This window comes from Stegostoma tigrinum, chromosome 2 (assembly GCF_030684315.1).
Source record: "Stegostoma tigrinum isolate sSteTig4 chromosome 2, sSteTig4.hap1, whole genome shotgun sequence".
Classification (NCBI taxonomy): domain Eukaryota; kingdom Metazoa; phylum Chordata; class Chondrichthyes; order Orectolobiformes; family Stegostomatidae; genus Stegostoma; species Stegostoma tigrinum.
The window spans coordinates 159,851,113-159,875,219 of record NC_081355.1 but is presented as its reverse complement, the minus strand read 5'-3'; the positions used below and the strand labels follow the sequence as shown (position 1 = coordinate 159,875,219).

At 42.0% G+C, this 24,107-nt stretch overlaps 1 protein-coding gene across 1 annotated transcript in view; it reads right to left on the bottom strand.

Annotated features, from left to right (window-relative positions):
- Nucleotides 1-24,107, bottom strand: part of LOC125448776 (repressor of RNA polymerase III transcription MAF1 homolog) — a 44,903-nt gene that overhangs the window by 9,224 nt on the left and 11,572 nt on the right. Inside the window, exons 3-5 of the mRNA XM_048524303.2 lie at nucleotides 6,081-6,209; nucleotides 5,312-5,480; nucleotides 574-695 (exon numbers count right to left, since the gene is read on the bottom strand). Coding sequence (XP_048380260.1) covers nucleotides 574-695; nucleotides 5,312-5,480; nucleotides 6,081-6,209 — 420 coding nt within the window. The remainder of the gene's footprint in view (nucleotides 1-573; nucleotides 696-5,311; nucleotides 5,481-6,080; nucleotides 6,210-24,107) is intronic.

Here is a 24,107-nt window from a genome sequence, read left to right as displayed (position 1 = left end):
TGTGTATCCTGGAAGCTATAAATTTTAATATACAGTATCATCTTCACTGACAGGACAATTTCTTGTTTCAACTCAGAATAGGCAGTCATTCATTTCTCAGGGCAAGCTGTGACAAGAGTCAACCAACCTGATGCAAATTTAAACAAAGCCTGGCAATTAACTGTCAAATCAAAATTAATCCCCATGGCAATACCTCTACCAGTCAGAATTCACTAGTAAGCCAATCTCCTGACATGCAGGACAGATGTTAGGTTTCATTCCAAATTTGTTCTTGTAAAAGGTCTTTCGTGCAAGACAAAGCTTTATTTTTAAAAAGCCACATTTTTAATGATGGAAAAAGCAAGCGAATGCAAAAACATTGATTGCAACAAAAATTCTCCGGCTCTCTGAATAATGCAATACATTTTTATATCCATTGCAAACAGGCCAGGCTACCCACAAGATAATATCTTTGGTAATGTAATATTGTAGCAGTGACATTTTAGCCTAGATTTGTAAGTAAACTGGGCTAGGTGAGGAAAGAATATGGGGCGTGCAGAGTTGGTGTGAAAGTAATTTCTATTATCAGGTTACCTGTAGATGTCACACTCTGACAGACAAATCTCTTCATCAATAGCATCCCAAAGCTGGGGTTTCAATGTGTTAAACTCCTCTCCGACAGCAGAAAACAAGCTGGTGTTCACAGCATTCACCACCTGAATAAATTAAAAAGATCAATTAAAAATTTATAGACAACTGGAATATTGAACAGTATGCCAGACAACTGCTTTAACCTGAGACAAGGTGTAGAGCTGGATGAACACAACAGACCAAGCAGCATCAGAGGAGCAGGAAAGCTGAGGTTTTGGGTCTAGACCCTTCTTCAGAACATTGGCAGGATGCAGAGCAGGCAAAAAAGTGGCAGATGGAATTCAATCCAGAAAAGCGTGAAGTGCACCATTTTGGAAAGTTGAATCTGAATGCACAATACCGGAGTTAATAGCAGGATTCTTGGCAGTCTGGAGGAACAGGGAGATCTTGGGGTCCACATCCATAGATCCCTCAAAGTTGCTACCCAAGTTGATAGGGTTGTAAAGAAAGCATTTGGTGTATACGCTTTCACTGGAAGGGGAAGTGAGTTTAAGAGCCGTGAGGTTATGCTGCAACTCTATAAAACCCTGGTTAGATCACACTTGGAATATTGTGTTCAGTTCTGGTCACCTCATTGTAGGAAGGATGTGCAAGCTTTAGAGAGGGTGCAGAGGAGATTTACCAGGGTGCTGCCTGGACTGAAGAACAGGTCTGATGAGGAAAGGTTGAGAGAGCTAGGGCTTTTCTCATTGGAACAAAATGATGAGGCACAGATAGACTGAGTAGGCAGAGACATTTTCCCAGGGTGGAAATGACTATTACGAGGGGACATAATTTCAAGGTGATTGGAGGAAAGTATAGGGGAGATGTCAGAGGTAGGTACACAGAGTGACGGGTGCGTGGAATGCGCTGCCAGCTGTAGTAGTGGAATCAGTTACTTTTAAGTGGCTCTTGGATAGGCACATGGATGATAGCATCATGTAGGATATGCAGGGTAGTTTTATCTTAGAGTAGGATAATAGGTCATCACAACATGATGGGCTCAAGGGCCTGTACTGTTCTTTGTTCTATTACAGGCTGACAAATGTAATCCCAACCCATAAAGATAACTGCAGCTTTTTTAAAGCATCTTAAGCTCTTTTGCTTAAACAAAGATGACTACAACAGGATGAGGAGGAATTGGTTAAGTTAGACTGAGAACACAGACTATATGATGGGACAATTGAGGAACAGTGAAAAGCTTTCAAAGTGATTTTTCACAGCGCTCAGCAAAAGTATATGATAGTAAAATGAAGGACTACAAGAAAATAAATAAATAATTGGCCATGGACAATTAAGGAATTAAAGGAGGGTATCAAATTGAAAGCTAATGCAAACAAAGTGGCAAAGATTAGTTACCATAGGATTTGGCTGATACACTCTTGTCCCAATCTCCCACAAACTATTCCCTGTGAATTGGAGATCATCTAATATCTGCTGCCCAGCTCCTTATTCAAACAAACCCCCACTACCGCGCACAACTTGGGCTTGCTACCTACAGATTGTATTTGGATATAAATTTGTAAAGCTGCAATTTACACAGACCAAGAGCGAAGAAGTGGGATTAGGCTGGACAGCTTTCAGCCAGTAAAGGCAGGATGCGAATACCACCTTTGTGCAATAGTTTTCTATACTTCTACAGCTTTCAGTTAAGCATGTGTCAATTAAAACAAAAACAATCCTCAATAACCTCGCCCCTCCCTATCCATAATCTCCTCCAACACTACGAACAGTAGTTGCGGCACAGCGGCTCAGTGGTTAGCACGGCTGCCTCACAGCGCCAGGGACCCGGGTTTGATTCCAGCCTCAGGTGACTGTCTGTGTGGGGTGTGCATGTTCTCCCTGTATCTGGATGGGTTTCCGCCAGGCGCTCCAGTTTCCACTCATAGCCCAAAGATGTGCAGGCTAGTGGATTGACCATGCTAAATTACCCAGTGTTCAGGGATGTGTAGGTTAGAAGTATTTGGCATGGGAGAATGCAGGGTTACAGCAGTAGGGCAGGGGGATGGGTCTGGATGGGATGCTCCTAGGACAGTTCGATTTGACTCATTGGGCCGAATGGCCTGTTTCCTTACAGTAGGGATTCTAATTAGAGATATCTACTCAAGTGTCAGTCTCTCGAGCATTCCAGATTTTAAATCACTCCAACTTTGGTGTCTGTGCTTTCAGCCTCCAAGACCTCTAGTTTGAATCCCTCATCCAACAGATATGCAAGTATCCTAATGTTTCATATTGCTCCTGCAGAAAACAGGGCCTTCGTAATTTGCGACAAACAAAACGCTGGAGAAACTCAGAAGGTCTGGCAGCATCTGTGCAGACAGAAACAGAGTAATACAAAAGTCCAGTACAAATCTTCTTCAGAACTGATAATGTGGAAAGCCAGTTCTGATAGCAAGTTGAGAAGATTTGTAGTTCAGTTTGAGGTTCTGGATGTAAGCTTGCTCGCTGAAAGGCTACTTCCAGCTCAGCGAGCAAACTTACATCCAGAGCCAGTTCTGAAAATTTACACAGAACTCAAAATATTTAGTCTCACTCATCACAGATGGTGCCAGACCTGTTGAGTTCCTCCAGCACTCGGTGTTTGTTTCAAATTTGCAGCGTGTGCAGTATGTGCTTTTATTCACAGTAAACTGTTAAAAGGTGCTGCATATACAATTTGTTGTTTCTCAACCTCTCAAGTGACTCAATGCCTTAGACAACTGTTCTGGAAGCCACAACATGCAATCTAACCTATCTAGATCAGTGCCATGGATTCTGGAACAGTTCCAAAAGATAGGAAGCTACCAAACATTACATTCAAGGAAGAAGGAAAAAAAGAGAAAAGACAGGCCGGTTAGCCTGACAGTTGTTGGGAAAATACTAGATCTATTGAAGAGGTCTTCACAGGGAACTTAGAGCGTGACATGGATTAGATCAAGTCAACACGGTTCTCCTTCAAGGGAATACAGATTAAAACATTAAGAGTTTCAAGAAAGTAGCTAGTACTATAATGAGGAATGAGCAGATTAACACACTTATTTAAGACATTTGGGTTACTCTACAAGGGCTCATGACATTTTGCGAGTGTGATATATTAACATAGATAATGATCAGGAAGCAGAGTGGGGTTAAATGGGACATTTCAAGTTGGCAGTCAGGCCAACAATGCCTCAATGTTCGGTGTTGGGGCCTCAGTTATTTGCAATATATAAACATAGAAGATAAGAGCATGAGGAGGCCATTCAGTCCTTTGGAGGCTGCTCTGTCATTCTTCACAATCATGGCTGATTGTCCAACTCAACAGCCTAAACCTGTTTTCTCTCCATAACCTTTGATCCCATTCATCCCAAGTGCTATATCTAGTCACCTCTTGAACACATTCAGTGTTTTGGCATCAATAATCATTAACAATAATAATGACTTGGACCAGAGTGCAACAAGAATTCCACGGGAAAGACGGGTAAATAAATTAATACTGCAATATAATGAACTATATCATAGGTTTTCTGATGATACAAAGCTTGGTGAGAATGCAAGCTGCAAAAGCAGCATGAAGGGGCTGCAAAGATACAGACAGGTGAAATGAATGGGTCATAAAGTAGTAGATGAAGGATAAAAAGGGACTGTAAGAAGTTACGATTAAAATCAGTTATTGACTATGATAAGTAAAGCAAATTCTTTTTTGAAAATGTGTGGAATTTGAAAAACTATGGAGTCCAGGTAAGAGATGTGCTTGTGCAAGGAACACACGTAGTCAGCATACAGTACACCAAACAATTAGAAAGGCAAGTGTCATGCTGGTCTTTTACGGCAAGAAGATTGGAATATAACAATAATAGTCTTAATACAATTGTACAGGACTTTGAGGTCACACCGGGAATACTTTGGTCTCCATATTTAACAATGGAGTTCGCTGCATTGGAGACTATACAGTGAAAATTCACTAGATTGGTCTTTCCTACAGTAAAGAGTAATCTGGGTTTATATTTGTGGCTACTTATAAGAATGACAGATGATACTATTGAAACTGAAACAAATAATTAAAGTTTTGACAAGATGGATATGAGACATGATCTTCTCTAGCTGAAGAATCCAAAAGGAAAAGACACCAGGATAAAGGCAACCATTTAGGATCAAGGCAAGAAATTTTTTCAATCAGATGATAATGAAATTTTGGAATTCTCTTGTGATTATGATTATGTCATAATTTACATTCAATATGATGTGGAGGTGCCGTTGTTGGTCTGGTGTCGACAAAGTTGGAAGTCAGATGACAGCATGCTATCGTCCTACAGGTTTATTTGAAAACACAATCAAATGTTTGTGATTTCAAACAAAGCTGTTGGATTATAAGATGGTGGCGTGTGACTTCCAATACCATTCCATATATTTAAAGGTAGTTTTGTCAATGCCACTGAGTAAACTGAATTAACCTAATGGCAAATTTCTGTCACAAAGTGGCTGAGGAACCACTGAACAGCTTTGTTATTGATGCTGTGACAGAAAAAAGCCTTCCTAATGCATTTCCCCAGTAACCACAGCCTAGTGGTCAGCATACCATATACCTGACTCGCGATTGTCAAACATTAGACAAGAACTCCACGGGAAAGAGGGGGCAAGAAATTAGCACTGCAATATACTGAACTATACTGTAAGCTACTGATCTTTGGCTACCATAATTTTCAAACTGAATTCCAAAATCAGTAGTGTTGCACCAACTTACCCAGTTCAAACTGGGTTCTTTGCTGAACTCGTGGCTTTTAGCTGTGCTGAAGTCATAATCCGGGCGGAATGATGCATTGAGTGTAGCAATCAGGTAGAAGAGTGTCTTGCGGCTACACTTGTCACAGAGTGGTCCCTCTCCTTCATCACCACTTTGGCTCTTACTCAACCTAAAATGCAGGACAGGCAGCAAAAGTTATTGGGAAACTTGTGGGTTCTTCACCAACCTTTGGTATGGAAAAAGAACCAAGTATCCAGATAACATTCTACACTATTGCACACAGGGCATGATGATGATAATCGCTCTGATCACTCAGGTTAGGTAAAGTTAATCTTACTAAGAAGCAAGTGAATTTGTGCTAAAATACCTGACAGCTGAAGCTAGTGACAAAAAGATAGCAGTGCTCAATAATGATTACCCATACTCTATAATCCCATCATAACCTCATCTCTATTAAGTTGCACAATGCGTTGTTATTTTAAATCAACCTGGTCAGGCTTGCTGTGACATCTTCAGGGCTGTTGGAACTTGAACCTGGATCCTCTGGCTCAGAGGCAGGGATGTTACCACTGAACCTCAAGACCCCGGCACACTCAGTTTTTATATTTTTAAATTGAACAGCAGGAGAGATTAGTGACCATTGAACTTAACCTGGAAGCAGCTCAAAACAATATATAACATGGATGGGAAAAAAAAGAAAATAAGTCTTGTGTATTGAAGCTTTCTTGATATTTATAAATAAGTGATTTCTCTTGAATATTTTACTCACCTGTTTGGACTAATTCCAGTAGTCTGAGGTGGGGAAAGGGCTTCCAGGACATGGGGCTGTCCATCTTGGCAGAACTGTTTAAACATCTGCTTGTCATCCCCTGCCATTTTGCAGGAATAGCTCTCTATCCTTTAGGAAAGAAGAAGAGAGAAACAAAAAGTGTATTAATGAGCTTTGACTTCACTAATTTTGTCCCGTAACTTGGAATTCCCTTCAATCTACTCAGGTTCACAGGCAACATTCCATCTGTTTTGTATGCAGCTTAATCACTTCAAAACACAATACTTGTTGTTTATTCCCCCATCCCATGTGTTATTATCAAGGAAGGACTTGAGCAACTTTTCTGGTAACTTCTAAGTTGCTGTGCAGCCACATGCAGCTCATAGAAAGCAGACCTCAAGGAAACATTGACCAATACCAGCCTCTGAAGTCAAACTGAGTTCAAGTTTAGCACCTGGGCCAGAAAGTCAATCTAGCATAATGACAAATTAAAGAGTGCACTGATATCTCCTGGAATCTGAAGGCCAAGAAAAGCAGCAGTACAATGAAGAAGCATGACTGAACAAACAGAACAGATCAATTCTACTAAATTTCACTATTTTGGTTGGGTTCGAATGACAGTTGGATCTATGCTATGTTAACAGCTCACCAAAGAATATGCACAAGGCGATGGTACTGTGCTTTTATTGCTGGATAGTTAGCCAGGCTGCTTAAAAACATCACAAGAAATGAAATTTAATCTTAGTTACTTCGCTTATCAAAGAAAAAGTGCTTTAAAGATGTGAGACTAGAATAATGCACTGGCTTCCTATACCAATGAAGGCCGACGTAATTAGATTGCCCACATTTTTGGGCCCTCAGACAAGAATGCCCACAAATACTCCCTTGTTCGGTAGGAAATAGAAATAAAAAGTGCTGGAGTAACTCAGCTGGTCTAATAACACTGATTCTCTTTCTACAGATGCTAACATTGAGAATTAAGAATTTTTGGACTCAAAGTGCTTATCATTTCTAGCTCCACAGAAGTTGCTGGACCTGTTAAGATATTCCTGCATGTTGCTTTTATTTCAGATTTGTAGCATCCACAGTATTTGTTCAAATTGTTCTGGAAGGTTTTGCCTTGTATAATCATTGAAAACTTTAGATTCTGTATCCAAAGAATCCTGTATATCTTAAAGTGTGCACAAATAAGATTCAGATAAACAAAAATGTGGAATAGCTCCATATTCTCTGGAGTTGAGAGAAGGCACTTTCATGGAGATACGATTTGGACAGGCTCAACAGTACACAATCCCAGGCGCAGGAAGAATGTTACGGTACTGGATATAACAACACGTATAATAAACAACATGTTACTACAAAATATTGTGGATGCTCAGTTGTTGAAAATATTAATGGGTATGGGAATTAAGCAGTAATGTGGAGTTGAGGTAAATGACCAGCCATGATCTTATTGAATAGGAGACAGATCTGAAGGGTCAAGTGCTCTATTCATGCTCCTTACATTCTTCATCTCTCCAGATATTTAAAAATCACACTAGCACCCACAAGTTTAAGATGTATTAATGTAGTTTCCTATACATGCAAATCTGCCACACCACAAGCCTGACTAAGCATCTACCTGATTCTTAGCACACAGTATTATCCAGTAAACGTTATAATTTTGGACAGCTTTCCCTAGCACAGGCTGATTGACTATGGTCAGAAACCTCAATGTTGTAAATAGCTGAAGGAATGCTAGTCTCGGACTGTTAAGAGTGCACCTTATTGACTTTACCGTAGTAACCTATTAGAGACCACCCTTTGTGTTGCGAATGAATGGTAGTAGCTAGTTTCATTTACTGCTCAAGCCTTTGCTGACAATTCAAAATGTGCAAATAATTACACTGAGCCAATTTAAGACAGTTAGTTGCGCAGTTTGGAGGTTGCATATATTAATGTGCAAGGACCAATGGTTTGTGCAAACAGAAAGAACCTGTACTAAAAATTCTGGATTCCCATCACCATGAGAATCTAGACATCACCCAACTTTCCAAGTTTCCTTTCAGTTTGCAACTGTGAGCTGGTAAGATGGATGCAGAATTGGCTTAGTTACAGAAGACAGTAGCAGAGAAAATGTTTATTAGACAGGAGATTTGCAATCAGTGGTGTACCACGGGGATCAGTGCTGGGCCCTCGCTTTGCTAAATATAAATAATGATTTAGAGGAGAATGTAGATGGTCTGATTAGCAGGTTTCAGAACACACAAAGTTTGGGGTGCTGCAAATAGTAATCTGGACAAATGAGAGATGATGCACTTTGGAAGGTCTAATGCAGGAAGGAAGTATACAGTAAATGGCAGCAGCCTTAGAAGCAGAGGATCTAGGCAAACACATGTACAATTCCTAAAAGCAGCGACATAATTGCATATTGTGATGAAGGTGAATTGCATGCTTGCCTTCAGTTGGGGCATCAAGTTTAAAAACTCGTGAAATCATGTGGCAGCTGCATAGAACTTTAATTTGACTACATTTGGAATTTTGTTCTGTTCATTTGTGAGATGAGGGTGTTGCGGGCTGGCCAGCATTTATTGCCCATCCCCAGTTGCCCTTGAGCTGCCTTCTTGAACTGCCACAGTCCACTAACTGTGGGTTGATGAACAATGCCATTAGGGAGGGAATTCCAAGATTTTGACCCAGTGACAGTAAAGGAATGATAATCAATTTCCAAGTCAGGGCCCTGAAGAGCTTGGAGGGGAATTTGCAAGGTGCTCCTATGGAACTGCTGCCCTTGGCAAACACAAGTGATTGAGAGTTTGCAGGGTGCTGTCTAAGGATCTTTGGTGAATTTCTGCAATGCACAATTGTAAACAGTACACGCTGCTGCAACTAAGTGTCAGCGGTGGAGGGAGTGGATGCCTGTGGATCAACCAAGTGAGCTGCTTTGCTCTAGAAGGTATCAAGCTTGAATATTAGACATGGCAGCAGAAATTAGGCCATTCAATCATGCTGACAAGTTTCTCAACCTCTTTCCCACCATAACCCTTGACAATCAAATACACTCAATGAACTAGCCTCCACATCGTTCCCAGCAGCGAATTCCATAGAAAATAAGCAAAAGGATCTGCAGATCAAGAAAGACTGACAAGCAGACAGGTTACACTGCACATTGCATACTATAGGTGACATCAAGGCTAGCAAGATCAGTGTTATTTGAGGTTAGTGAGTCCATTCTGGCTGTTCTGAGCCTGCTCGTGTGTTTCAGGCATCTTCCCTCAGCCAGGGTTCACTGGAGATTACCAATCCTTGAAGTCCACGGATGGAAGGTTGATTTCCCTGATGGTCTGGGCTGTGCACGCCACCGTTCCGTAGTTTCTTACTGACCCGAGCACAGTAATTGCTAAGCTGTTATGTATCACTAACAGCATACTGTTGCGGTGCATTTGTAGACATTAGTGAGGGATATGCCAAATTACCTGAGCCACCCGAGGCAGGAGACGTATGAAGTGCCTTAATTGATGCATCTACATGGAAAGTCCAGGACAGACTGAAGGTAACAAACAGCAGAACTTTATGCTAGTCTCCCTCTGATGCTTATTTTTTTGCATGGGTGTGGGGGGTCTCCATTCTGAAAGGATCAGTTCTTTAGTTTTGCTGACACCAGGAGACAGATCATTTTCATTACACCACATCAGCAAGCCCACGCTCTCCTTCCTTTAGTTTGACTCATTGCTGGATATCCATTTCACTAGAGTAGTGGGAATGAGTAAACTTGGCAGCACTTATTTGAAACATGCCAACAGTTGTGGGTTTAAGTGGGTTACATTGTGGGGGGGGGGGGGAAGAGGAGATGGAGAAGGTAGTGCTCCAGTAGTGTTGTTGTTAAGGTACAGTTATTTCTCTTTACTGATTACAAAGCATGGGTCAGAAAGCTGAAAATCCAGTCCAGAGGGCTGAGCTGAGACCAAGGTCATGCAGTTTTGAGATCAGTCTGGAGGGAAAATGAAGATGGGACTGTAGTCAGTCAAGAAGCTGTCCTGATGCTCCATGGATCAGCGCAGCACTAGGGATAGGGCTTGCTCTATGGACCTGTCACTGCAGTAGGCAAACTTTAGAGGAGTAACATGGGCCGTAACAGCCTCTAAGCAGTTCACGATTAAAGGTTAGAGCCGGTGGTTCAGTCATTAAGGCATGATGCATGTACTTTTAGCCACAGAAACAGTTTTTTTTTGGGGGAGGGGGGCGCGCACAGCACAACAGGTAGCCGCAAGAAAGTGGAAGAGAAGAGAGTTTAAGATGTCAGGGAGTTCTCCCACCAGTTGGTCTGTACAGGATCCAAATGCTCAGCCAAGGACACAGTCTAGGCCCCTTGCTTTTCTTGAGTTGACTGGGGGGTGGTGGCGGGGGGCAACGTGGCCTCTGAAGTAGAGACAGAGGGAAATGTCTAGGGCTGCTGGGGCAGGTAGCAGGCACGACCATGCCACTGACATTCCTCTCACCAAGCATAAAAACATTTAGAATGTTAGGGAAGGATATGTCAAATCCATTATCTGGCACTGCTTCATTTTTTTAAAATGATGTCTATACGTGGCAGGTTAATAAAACATGAGGCTTAATAAAACATGAGGCTGGATGAACACAGCAGGCCAAGCAGCATCTTGGGAGCACAAAAGCTGATGTTTCAGGCCTAGACCCTTCATCAGAGAGGGGGATGGGGAGAGGGAACAGGGATAAATAGGGAGAGAGGTGGAGGCAGACCAAAGATGGAGAGAAAAAGAAGATAGGTGGAGATAGGTCAGTCTAGTCCAGGGAAGACAGACAGGTCAAGGAGGTGGGATAAGGTTAGTAGATAGATGGGGGTGCAGCTTGGGTGAGAGGAAGAACAGGCTGGGGAGGCAGAGACAGATTGGACTGGTTTTGGGATGCAGTGGGTGGAGGGGGACGAACTGGGCTGGTTTAAGGATGCAGTGGGGGGAGGGGGAGATTTGGAAACTGGTGAAGTCCACATTGATACCATGAGGCTACAGGGTTCCCAGGCAGAATATGGGTTGCTTGGGGACCGCTTTGCAGAACACCTCCGCTCAGTTCGCAACAAACAACTGCACCTCCCAGTCAGAAACCATTTCCACTCCCCCTCCCATTCTTTAGATGGGATGTCCATCATGGGCCTCCTGCACTGCCACAATGATGCCACCCGAAGGTTGCAGGAACAGCAACTCATTCCACCTGGGACCCCTGTGTAGGGAAGTTCATCCATTTTATTTAATACTTTGAACATTTGCTAGGAGTACACAGGAGAGGACAGTCCTGAAACAATCTTGTTTCAATCTCCTTTATTTTTCCTGGTTCCTTTTAGACTTACTGCAGCTTGACAGTCTATTCTCTTGCTGGAGAAGAATTTTACATATTCACTGACAATGCTTGTTGTCTAGGTAGAGGCAAGTTTATAGGGAGTTTTGCAGCCATATATAGGGCTTACATCTAGCCACATTCAATTAAAGAAAACACATTCTTTGGCTGATTCAGCTTGGCAAGTGATTTAACAGAGGCCATTATTACTGCATAATCTTTGAGATGTGACAATATTCTTCAGTAATACAAAAACAGCCTAAAAAGTTTACAGAAAAGCAGTTTCAGTCAGCAAAGTCTCCAACAGAAGAAAGAAATGCACAAGTATTTTGTCTCCAGGGGAAGAGGAATCTCCCTGAAAGTTAGGACAAAGATCTTCTATGTGGAACTGAAAGTTGTAGAGGTAGTTGGATTGGGTGGACCAAGTCAGTCACAACCAAGTTTAGTGCAATAGGTTTGAAATTGAGCCTTGGGGACCACTGCTCCTTTGACTGATGGTGTCTTATTACTTCTGACTTAAGACTTGCATTAGAATGTTACTGTACAAGTTAAAATGCACTCAAAACTGCAGGGTTGAATTCTCAGCCTAGAGTGTTAACAATGTGACTGCACAGAATGGATGCTTAGTGAATATCTTCCAAAACTAATTCTGCAAAGGTATAGTTAAATTGAGGGAACCAAAAAGAAACTACAAACTTTAGTCTGATGCCAGTGTGGTGTATATCTATAGATCAGTTAAGAGTCAGATTTGTGAAGCACAGGTTGAGGATGTTACAGTCAGTCAAAAAGGCAAACCAGTAAATAGGGATAATAAAATGTGAGGCTGGACGAACACATCAGGCCAAGCAGCATCTCAGGAGCACAAAAGCTGACGTATTGGGCCTAGACCCTTCAGAGAGGGGGGGATGGGGAGAGGGGGAGGCGGACCAAAGGTGGAGAGTAAAGAAGATAGGTGGAGAGGTAGGAGGGGATAGGTCAGTCCAGGGAAGACAGACAGGTCAAGGAGGTGGGATGAGGTTAGTAGGTAGATGGGGGTGCAAGAACCAGTTAGGGAGGCAGAGACAGGTTGGACTGGTTTTGGGATGCAGTTTGGGGGGGGGGGGGGGGGAAGAGCTGGGCTGGTTGTCTGGTGCAGTGGGGGGAAGGGGATGAACTGGGCTGGTTTAGGGTTGCAGTGGGGGAAGGGGAGATTTTGAAACTGGTGAAGTCCACATTGATACCATTAGGCTGCAGGGTTCCCAGGTGGAATAAGAGTTGCTGTTCCCATTATCTCTCCAGTAAATAGGGATGTGGATTTCCTGAAAGTTTCAGTAAAGTGTACCAAGTTGTTAGTAAACAGTTGAAATTCAGCAAGTCTAACCAGATCAGGAATTGTTGGATAGAACGCAGAGCTGAAGCCAGTCAGGAGCCAGGATCTGGCAGTAGACACCACTGATCACACCCAAGCTATTAATTTAGCTGATTTGGATGCAGTGACTGAAGTAGAGATAAAACTGGTAGGCATTTCATTGCCGGAAGCTGGAAAAAGGCTCAAGGATTTAGACAGCGGGAACTGTGTTGAAGAGGGATGAGGTGTAGAGTATTTAAAACAAGCAAGAGCATTCTGAAAAGTCAAACTCATTGTTCCCTCCAGATGCTGTCAGACTAATGTTTTAGCTCAAACTATAGTCAAAATTTTGACCTAATTAACTCATCTGACTGAACCCAGGTTCAAGGGAACACTAGGAGTCTGTACTAAAATTACCACTGCTCAAGGGCATGAGATGCTAATTTCCCATTTGCAAACATGTGGAGATGTAGCATAATTAGTTGAGGGGAGAAAGTTTATACTACAATCTGAACCAAATGCAACTGTTATTTCAATTCCTAGTTCTTTGCGCTCAAAGTTTGTTCATACTAATGTTCATTCACAGGTCTTATGGTTCAGAGCACTTTTGCCCACCAGTTCCTTCCCTACCCCCTTAAAATAGCTCAACTTCAAGTTTAACTCCAGCTTAGTGAGCAGGAGCTGAGCACAGGTCATGTTCTGTAGGAGCCAAGCACAGGCTGGAGCAATGTTGGTGGATCAGATGTGGGTCAGGCAGTCCTAGAGGGGCTGAGTTTCTGGAGCAGTGAGGTCACACAGCCAGGGCATTGATGGGGTGGAGTCCTGAAACAGGTGGTCAAAAGTCTGGCTGAAGGCAACTTTGGTTCCAGCTGTGGTAGCCAAGTTGGTCAGTGAGCCTGAAGCAGAGTGTGGACTGGAATAGGGCTCTTGTTTTCCATCTGGAGTAGGCCCCTGACATGGTCACATAGGGACTGGAATTCTGGCAGTTAGTGTCTAACATTCCTTTCTGCTGTAAGTTCTAATTCTGAATGGTGCTTATGAACAAGCAATTGTACACTTCACTGCATTTTACTGTGTCTGTTCAAGGATGGACCATTCAGGTCAAGAACAGAGGACTAAAGCAAAAGTTAGTGTAGACTTGTAGAGAAATAAGTTAGAAGAGCTGTTATGGTGAGCCATCTCTACAGTTCATGGTCACTATCAGGAATTCAGAGCCCATCAACTCCATGGTGTCAGCACCTGCTTAGGATTGAGAGAAGACAACATTGAGAGTTTAATACATACTCAAAACATGTACAGCTTTAAAAGCTGTTTTTTGCAGCAAGGTAGAATCTTTGAAAAAGGCCACTTGGCCCCAATGCATTTGCACCAACCTGAAAGGCCATCCCACAGACCCAGTCTCCCACCTTATCCTCCAACCCCAGATTTACATCTGCTAGCCCACACAATGGGGCCATTTAGTGCAGCCAATTTCTCCTTATTGAATGGCCTGCTGTGCACCTCTAGGTGTGTTAGACCATTCACCTAAGCCCACATGGAGCTGAATGGATGACCCAAGTATGAAGTCAGCATTCATGACAGTCCATTCAGGTGACTAGCATGATCAAGTCATAGTTGATGAGAACCATCAATTTTTCATGGACAGTTTTAAAAATTTATAGTTGAGGGCAAGACTTTAAACTCAGCAACTTATGGATCAAGTTACAAACATTTAAGCAAGGTTTCCACTTGGTTTACAATGTGTTAAACAGCCTGACATTGCAGTGTATTGGTACATTCCAGTTTAGTGCCTGCTTTAGAACTGAGATAATCCACTGATTACTGGCACCAGCACATGTAATTAGTGTATTGAGATGCTCAGTCCAAAGCACTACTGATGTTGAAAAATTGACCTAGAAACTGAATTCAGAGATGGTAATTTGTTAAACATACAATCTCAAGTGACCTTAGAATTAAGGTTCATACCTTGCTTTATGTCCCTGCTAAGAATATTTACATACTAGAGCACTGTTGCATTGAGACACTGAAATTTCCAAAACAAAAACTGACTGCATCTGCAGAACTAAAGGCAAGGCAGGACTTGGCAAACACACTGAATGCCTTACATACTGGACATAATTCTTAAAACAGCCCTTCACCATAAAAACATTGCAAGTATCATTGCATTCCTCACTGAAAAACCAAAAGCACATCAACTGAAGCTTAATCAAACTTTCAAGCCTTAACTCCAAAGCCTCCTTTCCTGTGCCACTCAAATTCAGGCTGCAGATGTTGCTGGCAGCACTTTGCTGCAATGAAATCTGCCAGGCCCTTTCAGCAATGCTGGATAAAGGACTAGGTAGTCTCTTCTGGAGGTGGGGCTGTTGGAAACCAGTGACCTAAGAGAATAATTCAAACACTTCAGTTTAAACAATTTTAGCCTCTCAAAATGAGGTTGAGGTTCCTTGATCCTAGTCCCTTAGGATGTTCCACCCAGGTGTCCTTCAGGAATAGACTGAAAGAATCTAGCTTGAGAAAGCCATCCCTACAATTGTGTAGTAAGCTCAGTTTTATAACATTGTAAACAGTTAAACCAACATTCAGAATGATCAGCTTGGCCTGACATTAAAACTGACAGCTTCATAGAGCAGCTTGAGTTTTCATTTACCACTTCATATGCAACACTTCACTGCAGCATTAAAATAGTTGGTGATTAAAATAGCAGCCCAGGGATGGAGGCCATGCAGAGGGAATCAGGAACATAGCCAGTTTTAATCTGGTACTTGATATGACCCTCTGAACAAGCATGCTCTAAAAAAATAAGTGGGTACAGCCAAAAAGAAAGGCACAGAATGTTCTTGTGTTCAAGTTATTGAACATCTTGCAGTGACCTCAAGAAACATTCCATAGTATTTTAAAAAGTCAGCCAAAAATCAGAGGAATGAGAGGCATCCCACCAGTAAGAGGCTAGAAAGGAGCAAATGAAGGCCATTCAGCCCAGAGTCTGCTGCAAAGATTCAGACCAGCCATGATCTCAATTCCACTTTTTTAAAAGAGATAATGGGAACTGCAGATGCTGGAGAATTCCAAGATAATAAAATGAGGCTGGATGAACACAGCAGGCCAAGCAGCATCTCAGGAGCACAAAAGCTGACGTTTCAGGCCTAGACCCATCAGAGAGCTCTGATGAAGGGTCTAGGCCCGAAATGTCAGCTTTTGTGCTCCTGAAATGTGCTTGGCCTGCTGTGTTCATCCAGCCTCATTTTATTATCCACTTTTTAAAACCTGCCCTTCAATCCTTCAGTGATTCACAGCAGAGACTGATCTTGAATGTACAACTGGGCAGCATAGTTCAGTGATTAGCATTGATGCCCACAGGTTTGGTTCCAGCCTTTGAATCTGCACATACATGTGTTTCTTCCCATATTTCAAAAGAGGGGAGGTTAGGTGGATTAGCCTTGTTAAGTTGGCAGAGTGTCCTGGCATGTATTGGTTAGGCAGTTTAGGATTGGAAAGTGCAGGGTTACAGGGAGGGATGCCCAGAGTTGGTGGACTTGATGGGCCAAGTGGCCCATTTGCACACAGTAGGTATTTTATTCTAAATATCAGCCTCTACAATCTTTGTGGTAAAGAATTCAGACAGTCCCATTATACTTGGCATTAGCCTAATGATCCTTTATGCCTCTAATGCTATGGATGGTCCAAGGAACAATGGGCCCAAAAAGTTCAGTATTGGAGTGTTTTACTAGTCTTTGTCCAGCTTTAGACAAAGCTCTAAATTTATCCCTCATTCCTTAAAATTGAATTTGAATAAAGTTCAACTTTCTAGTCAAAAAAGCAGGGTAGTTTCCACAAAGATCAAAAGTATCAAATCCTACACAAGCATGACTACAGAACTGTCAGCCTCTTTGCACTAATAGTACACTTTGTATCCAAGATGGCACCTGTGGGGGCAACACTGTCTACTCCCAAATACAGAGTAGATATAACAAATCTAATACTTCAGAAACTTAGAGGTCATTGCATTATTACTACACTAAATCCAGAGTCCTGGGATCTGGGTTAGAATCCCACCACAGCAATAGAGGAATTGAATTAATTAAAAGTGGGGATTGAGAGAACCTAATGTGCATGAAAATACTATTGCAAGAACAAACTCGTGCTAATGTCCAGCTGTACTACATCCCTGCAGGAAGGCAGACAGGTACTGTGGTTTCACTTTGAGGACAAAAAAGTATAGACAAATGAGGCTGTGGTAAGCAAACTAGAATTTTCTGCTTCAGATAATACTCATCTCCATTTAGAGGTGCAGGGACCAAATTAGGGTCAATAGCACGGCTGAGGTTACAGTTGCATTGAGTGGCTAGTGCAACTGTGGTTTATACAGATTTTGGGGAGAGGGCTTAGATGAAATCCCACATGGGAAACCAATAAAAGCAGAAAGTCCATGGGATGTAAAGTCATTGAATTGTTAGACAGCATGGTGGCAGAAGGGCAGGCCTGAAACATTAATTATTTTCTCCTTGAGATGCTGCCAGGCTTGCAGAACTTTTCCAGCAGCTTTGTTTTATATAACTGGAGGCTGGTGTTGCAAGAACATGAAGTAAAACTATTTGGTTTGCAGTGAAGTTGATCTCCTCCAGAAGGATAGAGATTTATCAGATGGGGAGACAAGTGACAGATGGCATTTTATCCTGGTGAGTGAGGTGATGCATTTAAAGAACAAGGGAATGAGTCTCAAGGAATGGCAGGACACTAAGAGCATAGGAACAGAGTGATTTTGAGGTGTTTGTTCACAAATTCTAGTGACAGGGCAGGTTTGTTACTAAAATCTACACAACTATGGAAGACAAGAGGTCCTCAGAACTTTAGTTAGACCACAGCTGGAGTAGTGTGCAGTTCTGGCCACACTAGGAGAATGTGACTGCACTGGAGGGGATAACAATGGTCACCAGAATGTTGCCTGGGATGGCCCATTTTAGCCATTGAGACTGGATAAGCTCAGGTTGTCGAGAAGAGACAAAGCGAGGCCAAATTGATGTCAGTAGGAAATTGAAGCAGCTGATGATACATGATCTAGTAATGGGCATCATTAAAAGGTAGGATGAGTTTTCCCCCTCCCATCCAGAGGTGTTGGGGCCTGGAATGCACCAAGGAGGGAACTGCAAATTAAGTATTTGGATGATCACTTGAAATAAGCAAACATTCAAGATTTGGGCCAAGTGCTGGAAGAGTGGGACTACAGAGTACAGGCCCTTTGGCCCACAATGTTATACTGTGGAATAATCCTAATCCAAAAATACAATAACCTAACCTACATTCCCATCAATTCATTGATGTCCATGTCTAGTCACTTAATGTCACTAATGACTGCTTCCATGACTACCACTGGCAAGCTATTCCATGAGCTCAACTCTGGTGAAGAACCTCCCTGACATCTCTATACCTTCCTCCTAACACCTTAAAACTATGACCCCTCATGGCAGTCAATCCTGCCCTGGGGAAAGTCTCTGGCTATTGACTATCCATGCCTCATTACCTTGTACACCTTGATCAGGTCACCTCTTCCTCCTCCCTAGGAGGGAGAAGTCCGAGCTCTGTCAACCCATCCTTGTAAGACAAGCCCTCCAGTCCAGGCAGCATCCTGGTAAACCTCCTTTGCACCCTCTCCAAAGCCTCCACATTTTTCCTATAATAGGGTGACTAGAACTGGACACAATATTCCAAGTGTGGTCTCACCAGGGTTTTGTAGAGCTACTGCATAACCTCAGCTCAAACTCAATCCCCTGTTAATGGAAGCCAAAACACATGCTTTATCCACTTGGGTGGCAACTTTGAGGGAGCTGTGCACTTGAACACCAAGATCCCACTGTTCCTCCACACTGCTGAGAATCCTGCCTTTAATCCTATATTCAACATTTAAGTTTGACCTTCCAAAATGCATCACTTCACATTTATCCAGGTTGAACTCCATCTGCCATTTCAGCCCAGCTCTACATTCTGCCAATGTCTTGCTGAAGACTGCAATAGCCCTCAATACTATCAACAACACCTCCAACCTTTGTCATCAGCAAACATACTAACCCACCCCTCAACCTCATCTAAGTCATTTATAAAACTACAAAGAGCAGAGGCCCAAGAACAGAGCCTTGTAGGACACCACACACTGACCTCCAGGCAGAATACTTACCATCTACAACCACTGCCTCCTGTCAGCTGACCAATTCTGAATCCAGACAGCCAAATCACCCTGTATCCCATATCTCCTAACTTTATGAACCTGCTGTGGGGAACCTTATCAAATGCCTTGCTGAAGTCCATGTACACCACATCCACCGCTTGACCCTTGTCAACCTGTCATGACTTCCTCAAAAGAACAAGATTTTAAGGTATGGCTTTGAGCAGCAGGTCATACTGACTCCCTTTAATCACTATGCTTTTCCAAACAGTCATAAATCCTATCCCTCAATTCTTTCCAAAACCTTGCTGACCACAGACGTAAGACTGACTGGTCTAATTTCCAGGGATTTCCCTAGTCCCTTTCTTGCAAAGAGGAACATTCGCCACCCTCCAATCTTCTGGTATGACTCCTGTGGAGTGATGAAGCAAAGATCTTTGCCAGCAGCTTAGCATCCTCCTTTGCTCCCTGGAGCAACCTGGAATAAGTGTTTTTGGTAATATGGACTAATGAACTCTTCTGCACTGATGTGATGAATCTGATAAGCAGTCTTCACTGTCACCTTTAGCTTTATGAATTCAAAGAAAAAGGAAAGTTTAAGGGAGATGTGTGGAAAGTTCTGAGGGTGGTAGATGCCTGGAATGCATTTCTAGGAGGTGGTAGACAGACATGTTAGCATCTCAAGATTATCTTGACAGGGAGCAAGTGGACAGACACTTAGAAATTAGATGACAGGTTACACAGGATCTTGATTAGCACAGGCTTGGAGGGCCAAAGGGCCTGTTCCTGTGCTGTAATCTATTGTTTGTTCACAAAATTTTAAATTGACAAACTTTAAATCTCAATCCTGAAGGCTTAAAGTTACTGAAGTGTTATTCCTTGGAACACTGCCAATGGTCTGAAAAGGAACTATTTACTACAACTTTCTACCTTCAGAAGATTGTCAACCAGATTTAAAATAGTTGCTGGAAAAGCTTGGCAGGCCAGGCAGCATCTGGAGGAAAAAAAGCAGTTAATGGTTGGTCTGGTGACCTTTAAATCTAGTTTATTGGAGCCCTTGAATTCCAAAGTGGAATTGTTAGCCGGTGTTAATTTGTATAATTTGGTTCTACAAGTGACTTTGTATCCAATAGACAATAGGTGCTGGAGTAGGCCATTTGGGCCAGCACCATTCATTATGATCATAGCTGATCATCCACAATCAGTATCTTGTTCCTGCCTTATCCCCATAACCAGGGTTAGTGTGTCTGCAGGAATAACTGAAGGTATCACTGGCTAGCCATTTATTTGAAATTATGCAGCCAAGGTTACAACCAGGCTATTATAAACAGAATTGTCACAGAAACCTGAGATGCCTGCAGACAATTCCATGAAGTCATCAGAACATTCATGCCATAATACTGAAGTGTAGCAGATTCTGATTATATAGCACCACGTACCAAGTTGGCTTAATAAAAGCTTAAAGCCAATCTGAGAAACATGCAAATAAATGACCAAAGCCCAATTTTATGCTGAAAGCAATATTGATTACAATATTGTGCAACCTGACCTTGGCTGCCTCAAATGTAGTGACATTTCTATTTATGGAGTCTTGCTCTTAGTAAAGAGACTGATGTTAATTTGTTTCACAGCCAGTTAGAAAGCATACACCACTGCCACTCTGAGTGACCAGTACAACATTCTTCTTTAGTGCTTCAACACCTACACTTTTGTGCTTGTACATCTGTGGCACATTTCAGCTAATTCCATAGTACACTCATTTGCTAGTCTCCACTATTTGCTCTAAGGTTTGTCTCAAACCAGACTTTTTCCACCCAGATTGATGTTCAATTGAAAAAGCTGTAGCTTCACACTATTGGCACAGGTTTAAGGCACTGAAAAGCCCTAGTCTGTATACTGCAAACAGAAACTGGAATGTGATGATTAGTCCAAGTCCATGGCAAATTAATATTAAAGACCTCAAAACTAACCAAGCTTTTAAACTGCCTAAAGCTTACTAGATTTGATTATCCACTTGTGACCTCACTCAAGAAGGACCAGGGTTTACCTCAAGACAGGAGTTTACAAGGGAGTGGGAGAATCAGAGCAGATGATCTGACCTACTAATTGTTTATTAATTAAGTGAAGGCTGATGAGTCTGTGGTGAAAGTCTGCCTGTTGGTTCCTTTGTCAGGGCAATGCCTTGACAAGTCTGATTTAAAAATCAAAATCAAGCTTGCTAGTTAATGATCAAATCAACTTGATGCTTTCACCATGGCAACATCTCTTCTGAAGTCCATTTGCCAAACAGCACTCTGCAACAAGACCAGAAAAATGTTGCCAGACCTGCTATTTCTCCATTGAGGGGGAGAAAGGGAGTTAGGTCAGAAAGGAAGCCTTAAGAGCACATATGTAAGCCAGTGCTAAGTTGCCTGATATTGTTCCCAAATCTGAAACTAGAGCTATTAAATCTACTGTATCTCCTAGCTGAAATGCTGAAGTACAAAAAGCAAGCAGAAAGGCAAACTAGTTACAAAAGTAAACTACAGCCTCATGACAAACCACATCTAAAACAGGAACCTGCAATTTCCTTTCTACTATGCAAAATGCAAGTTAAGGGGTGATTAACATAGGAGCAAGAGTCAAACACTAATGATTTGCAAGAATACAAGTGACAAATTACAATATGTTTGAATGAAACTCCAGTTTCATACCTGAATGAATGCCAGGATGAAGTCAGTTTGCACTCACTCACTTGGAAGTGAGAAATGGTGAAACAATTGGCCAGTGCTGTGAGGGAGGAAGCTCACTTTCAGCCAGGAGGGTGGCAAAGTGCCCAAAGCAGGATGTTGTGCCTGTAAGGTGCATCCTTGCTATATCAGATGCTCATGAGAAGGTCATGTGTTGGGAAGTTGTAGTGCATTTAGATGCAGTCACTGCACAAAGAAAGATGTTTAGGTACCAGTTGTCTTGGATAATCATGCACACCAACAATTATTGCTCAGCAGCTCAACTACACTTAGACATCTTTGGCTATTAGAAACATTGATGCACTGACTGCAGTACCAGTTATGATTGCAATGTACGGTTCATGTGAGCATATCAATAATCTGAGTCATTAACAAGATTAGTGCAGAAGTGTCCTTTGCTTTTAGACACTAACTGGCCACTTGAAAGTTCATAATGTTTTAAAGTTAGGTCACCTAGAATAGGAGGAAGCAGTTCAGAAATCTGATCAGCTTTAGATCAGAAAATTTTGATTAGATGCATAGTGCATGCAGTTTTTGTATACTACTACATTTGTTACATGTACACAACCTTTTGTGAATATGTTCAGTGACTGATCTCAAAAAGTTCAACATTAGAAAACCTGATGTCCAGTCACATCCAACTTATCTAGGCTTACTACCAAGCTGGAGATAGTGTATTATATTCCCCTGATGCTTTGGTAGCATAACAAGGAACATGTAACTCCCCTTGGAAGTTTACATGGGTAAACTAAACAGCACTCTGGTTTGACATCAGGATATGAAGGTAAGATCAGAGTAAACATGCAAAGCCTGAAGGATAATAAATTGCAGTGACCATTCATGAGAATGGTGAAAGCAACAACTGAAGTGCAACAAAACAATGAAGTGCCACTATCCAGACCAGGTAATTAAATAGGTGTCTTGAATTGAAGAAAAGCTAAATTCAGATGAGTCATGTGCTCTCCAGGAACACATCTGCCTAGTATGTTTAGCTGGAGCAGTGAACATTCCTTGAATTATGGACAGCATTTGTTTTTAAATCAACTGAGGACTAACATTACTCAAAGCAAATATGTGGTCATCATTGTCTAACTGCCATCCAAATCCAACTGTTTAAGTTTGAGGATATGCAACTCTACTCAAAACATTCATATAGTATTGTTTAATATTCTGTGGTGGCTCTCCAGGTTGGTGATCATACTAACATTTCAGCAAACCCAGCTCTATTAAAAGCAATGGCAATGAGACTTTCCTGTTGAGGTAGCAACAAGTTACAACAGCACACAAGTTTCTGCAGTTAAAGCAGACTGTTTTCTGACAATTCCATACTGTTAATGTGCATGTGGTGCAAAATCCAGACTGAAGTAATGGCCAAAGGACAAGACTCAAGTGAGATGTCTGCACTAACTTGAATCAATGTCTAGTATTAAAATTAAACATTTGGCCAGTGGTGTTGGGACATGTCAACTAACCAATTTGATTGAGATGACAGGTAGTGGATGTGGCAGATTTGGATTCAGAAAACATGAGTGCCACATGGTGGCTTGATTAGCCAATTAGAAGTGAGATTGATGGGTCCTTGACAGCATGATTAGGTGTTGGATAAAGTCTAATGACCATGAGGCCATTGCTGGAAAACTTGTTTGACTTTCTCTCCTACAGATTAACAAACCACTCATCCTCACCTGATTAGGCCTACATAGATTCCAGACCATTGCAACTCAACTGCCCTCCCTACAGATAGGAAATAAGTGCTGACCTAACTAGAGACATCCCTTTCCTGGGTGAGAGGGATAGGTACAAAGAACATTTCAAGTTAAGTGATGCTTCTTCAGATTTAAGTGATTGAGATGGAAGTCTAAAATTTGTAAAGACATGATTGAGAAGTGAGCAGCTTCAATGTTACACTGACAAGTTGGCCAGATGAGGCAAGTGAATTTGAATGCTAGAGGGGTAGTTAGTCTGAACAGAAGGAGACAATAGGGTTCAATGTATAACTTAAGGGTGTACAGGAGCAGAAGGACCACAGGGCTCATGCACAATTCTCTAAGAGTGGCTGGGAAATTTGAAGGTTATGACTTACAAATTTAAGGATCCTATAAAGTAGAATTGATATAACAGCAAGGAAGTGATGTTACCCTCTACAAATCAATAGTCAGACTACATTTGGAATATGTAGTGTATAATTCTGGGTGCCTTATTTAAAAGATGTTGAAACCCAGGACAGATTGCAAAGATTTACTGGAATGACACCAGGAATGAGGTGTTTTAGAGACAAGAACAGAGATTGTGCTTACTCTTCAGAGAAGAGATCAGAGGTGACCTTAAAAGATGTCCAAAATGAAAAGTTCTGACAGGTCAAGGTTATCCTGTTTCCACTAGTTGAACTATCAGTAAACTAGGGGGTCAGTTTCAAGAATCAGCAAGAAAGCTAGGAATGAGATGTGTTTGCCTAGTTCACTGAACTTGGAATACACTGTCTGGCA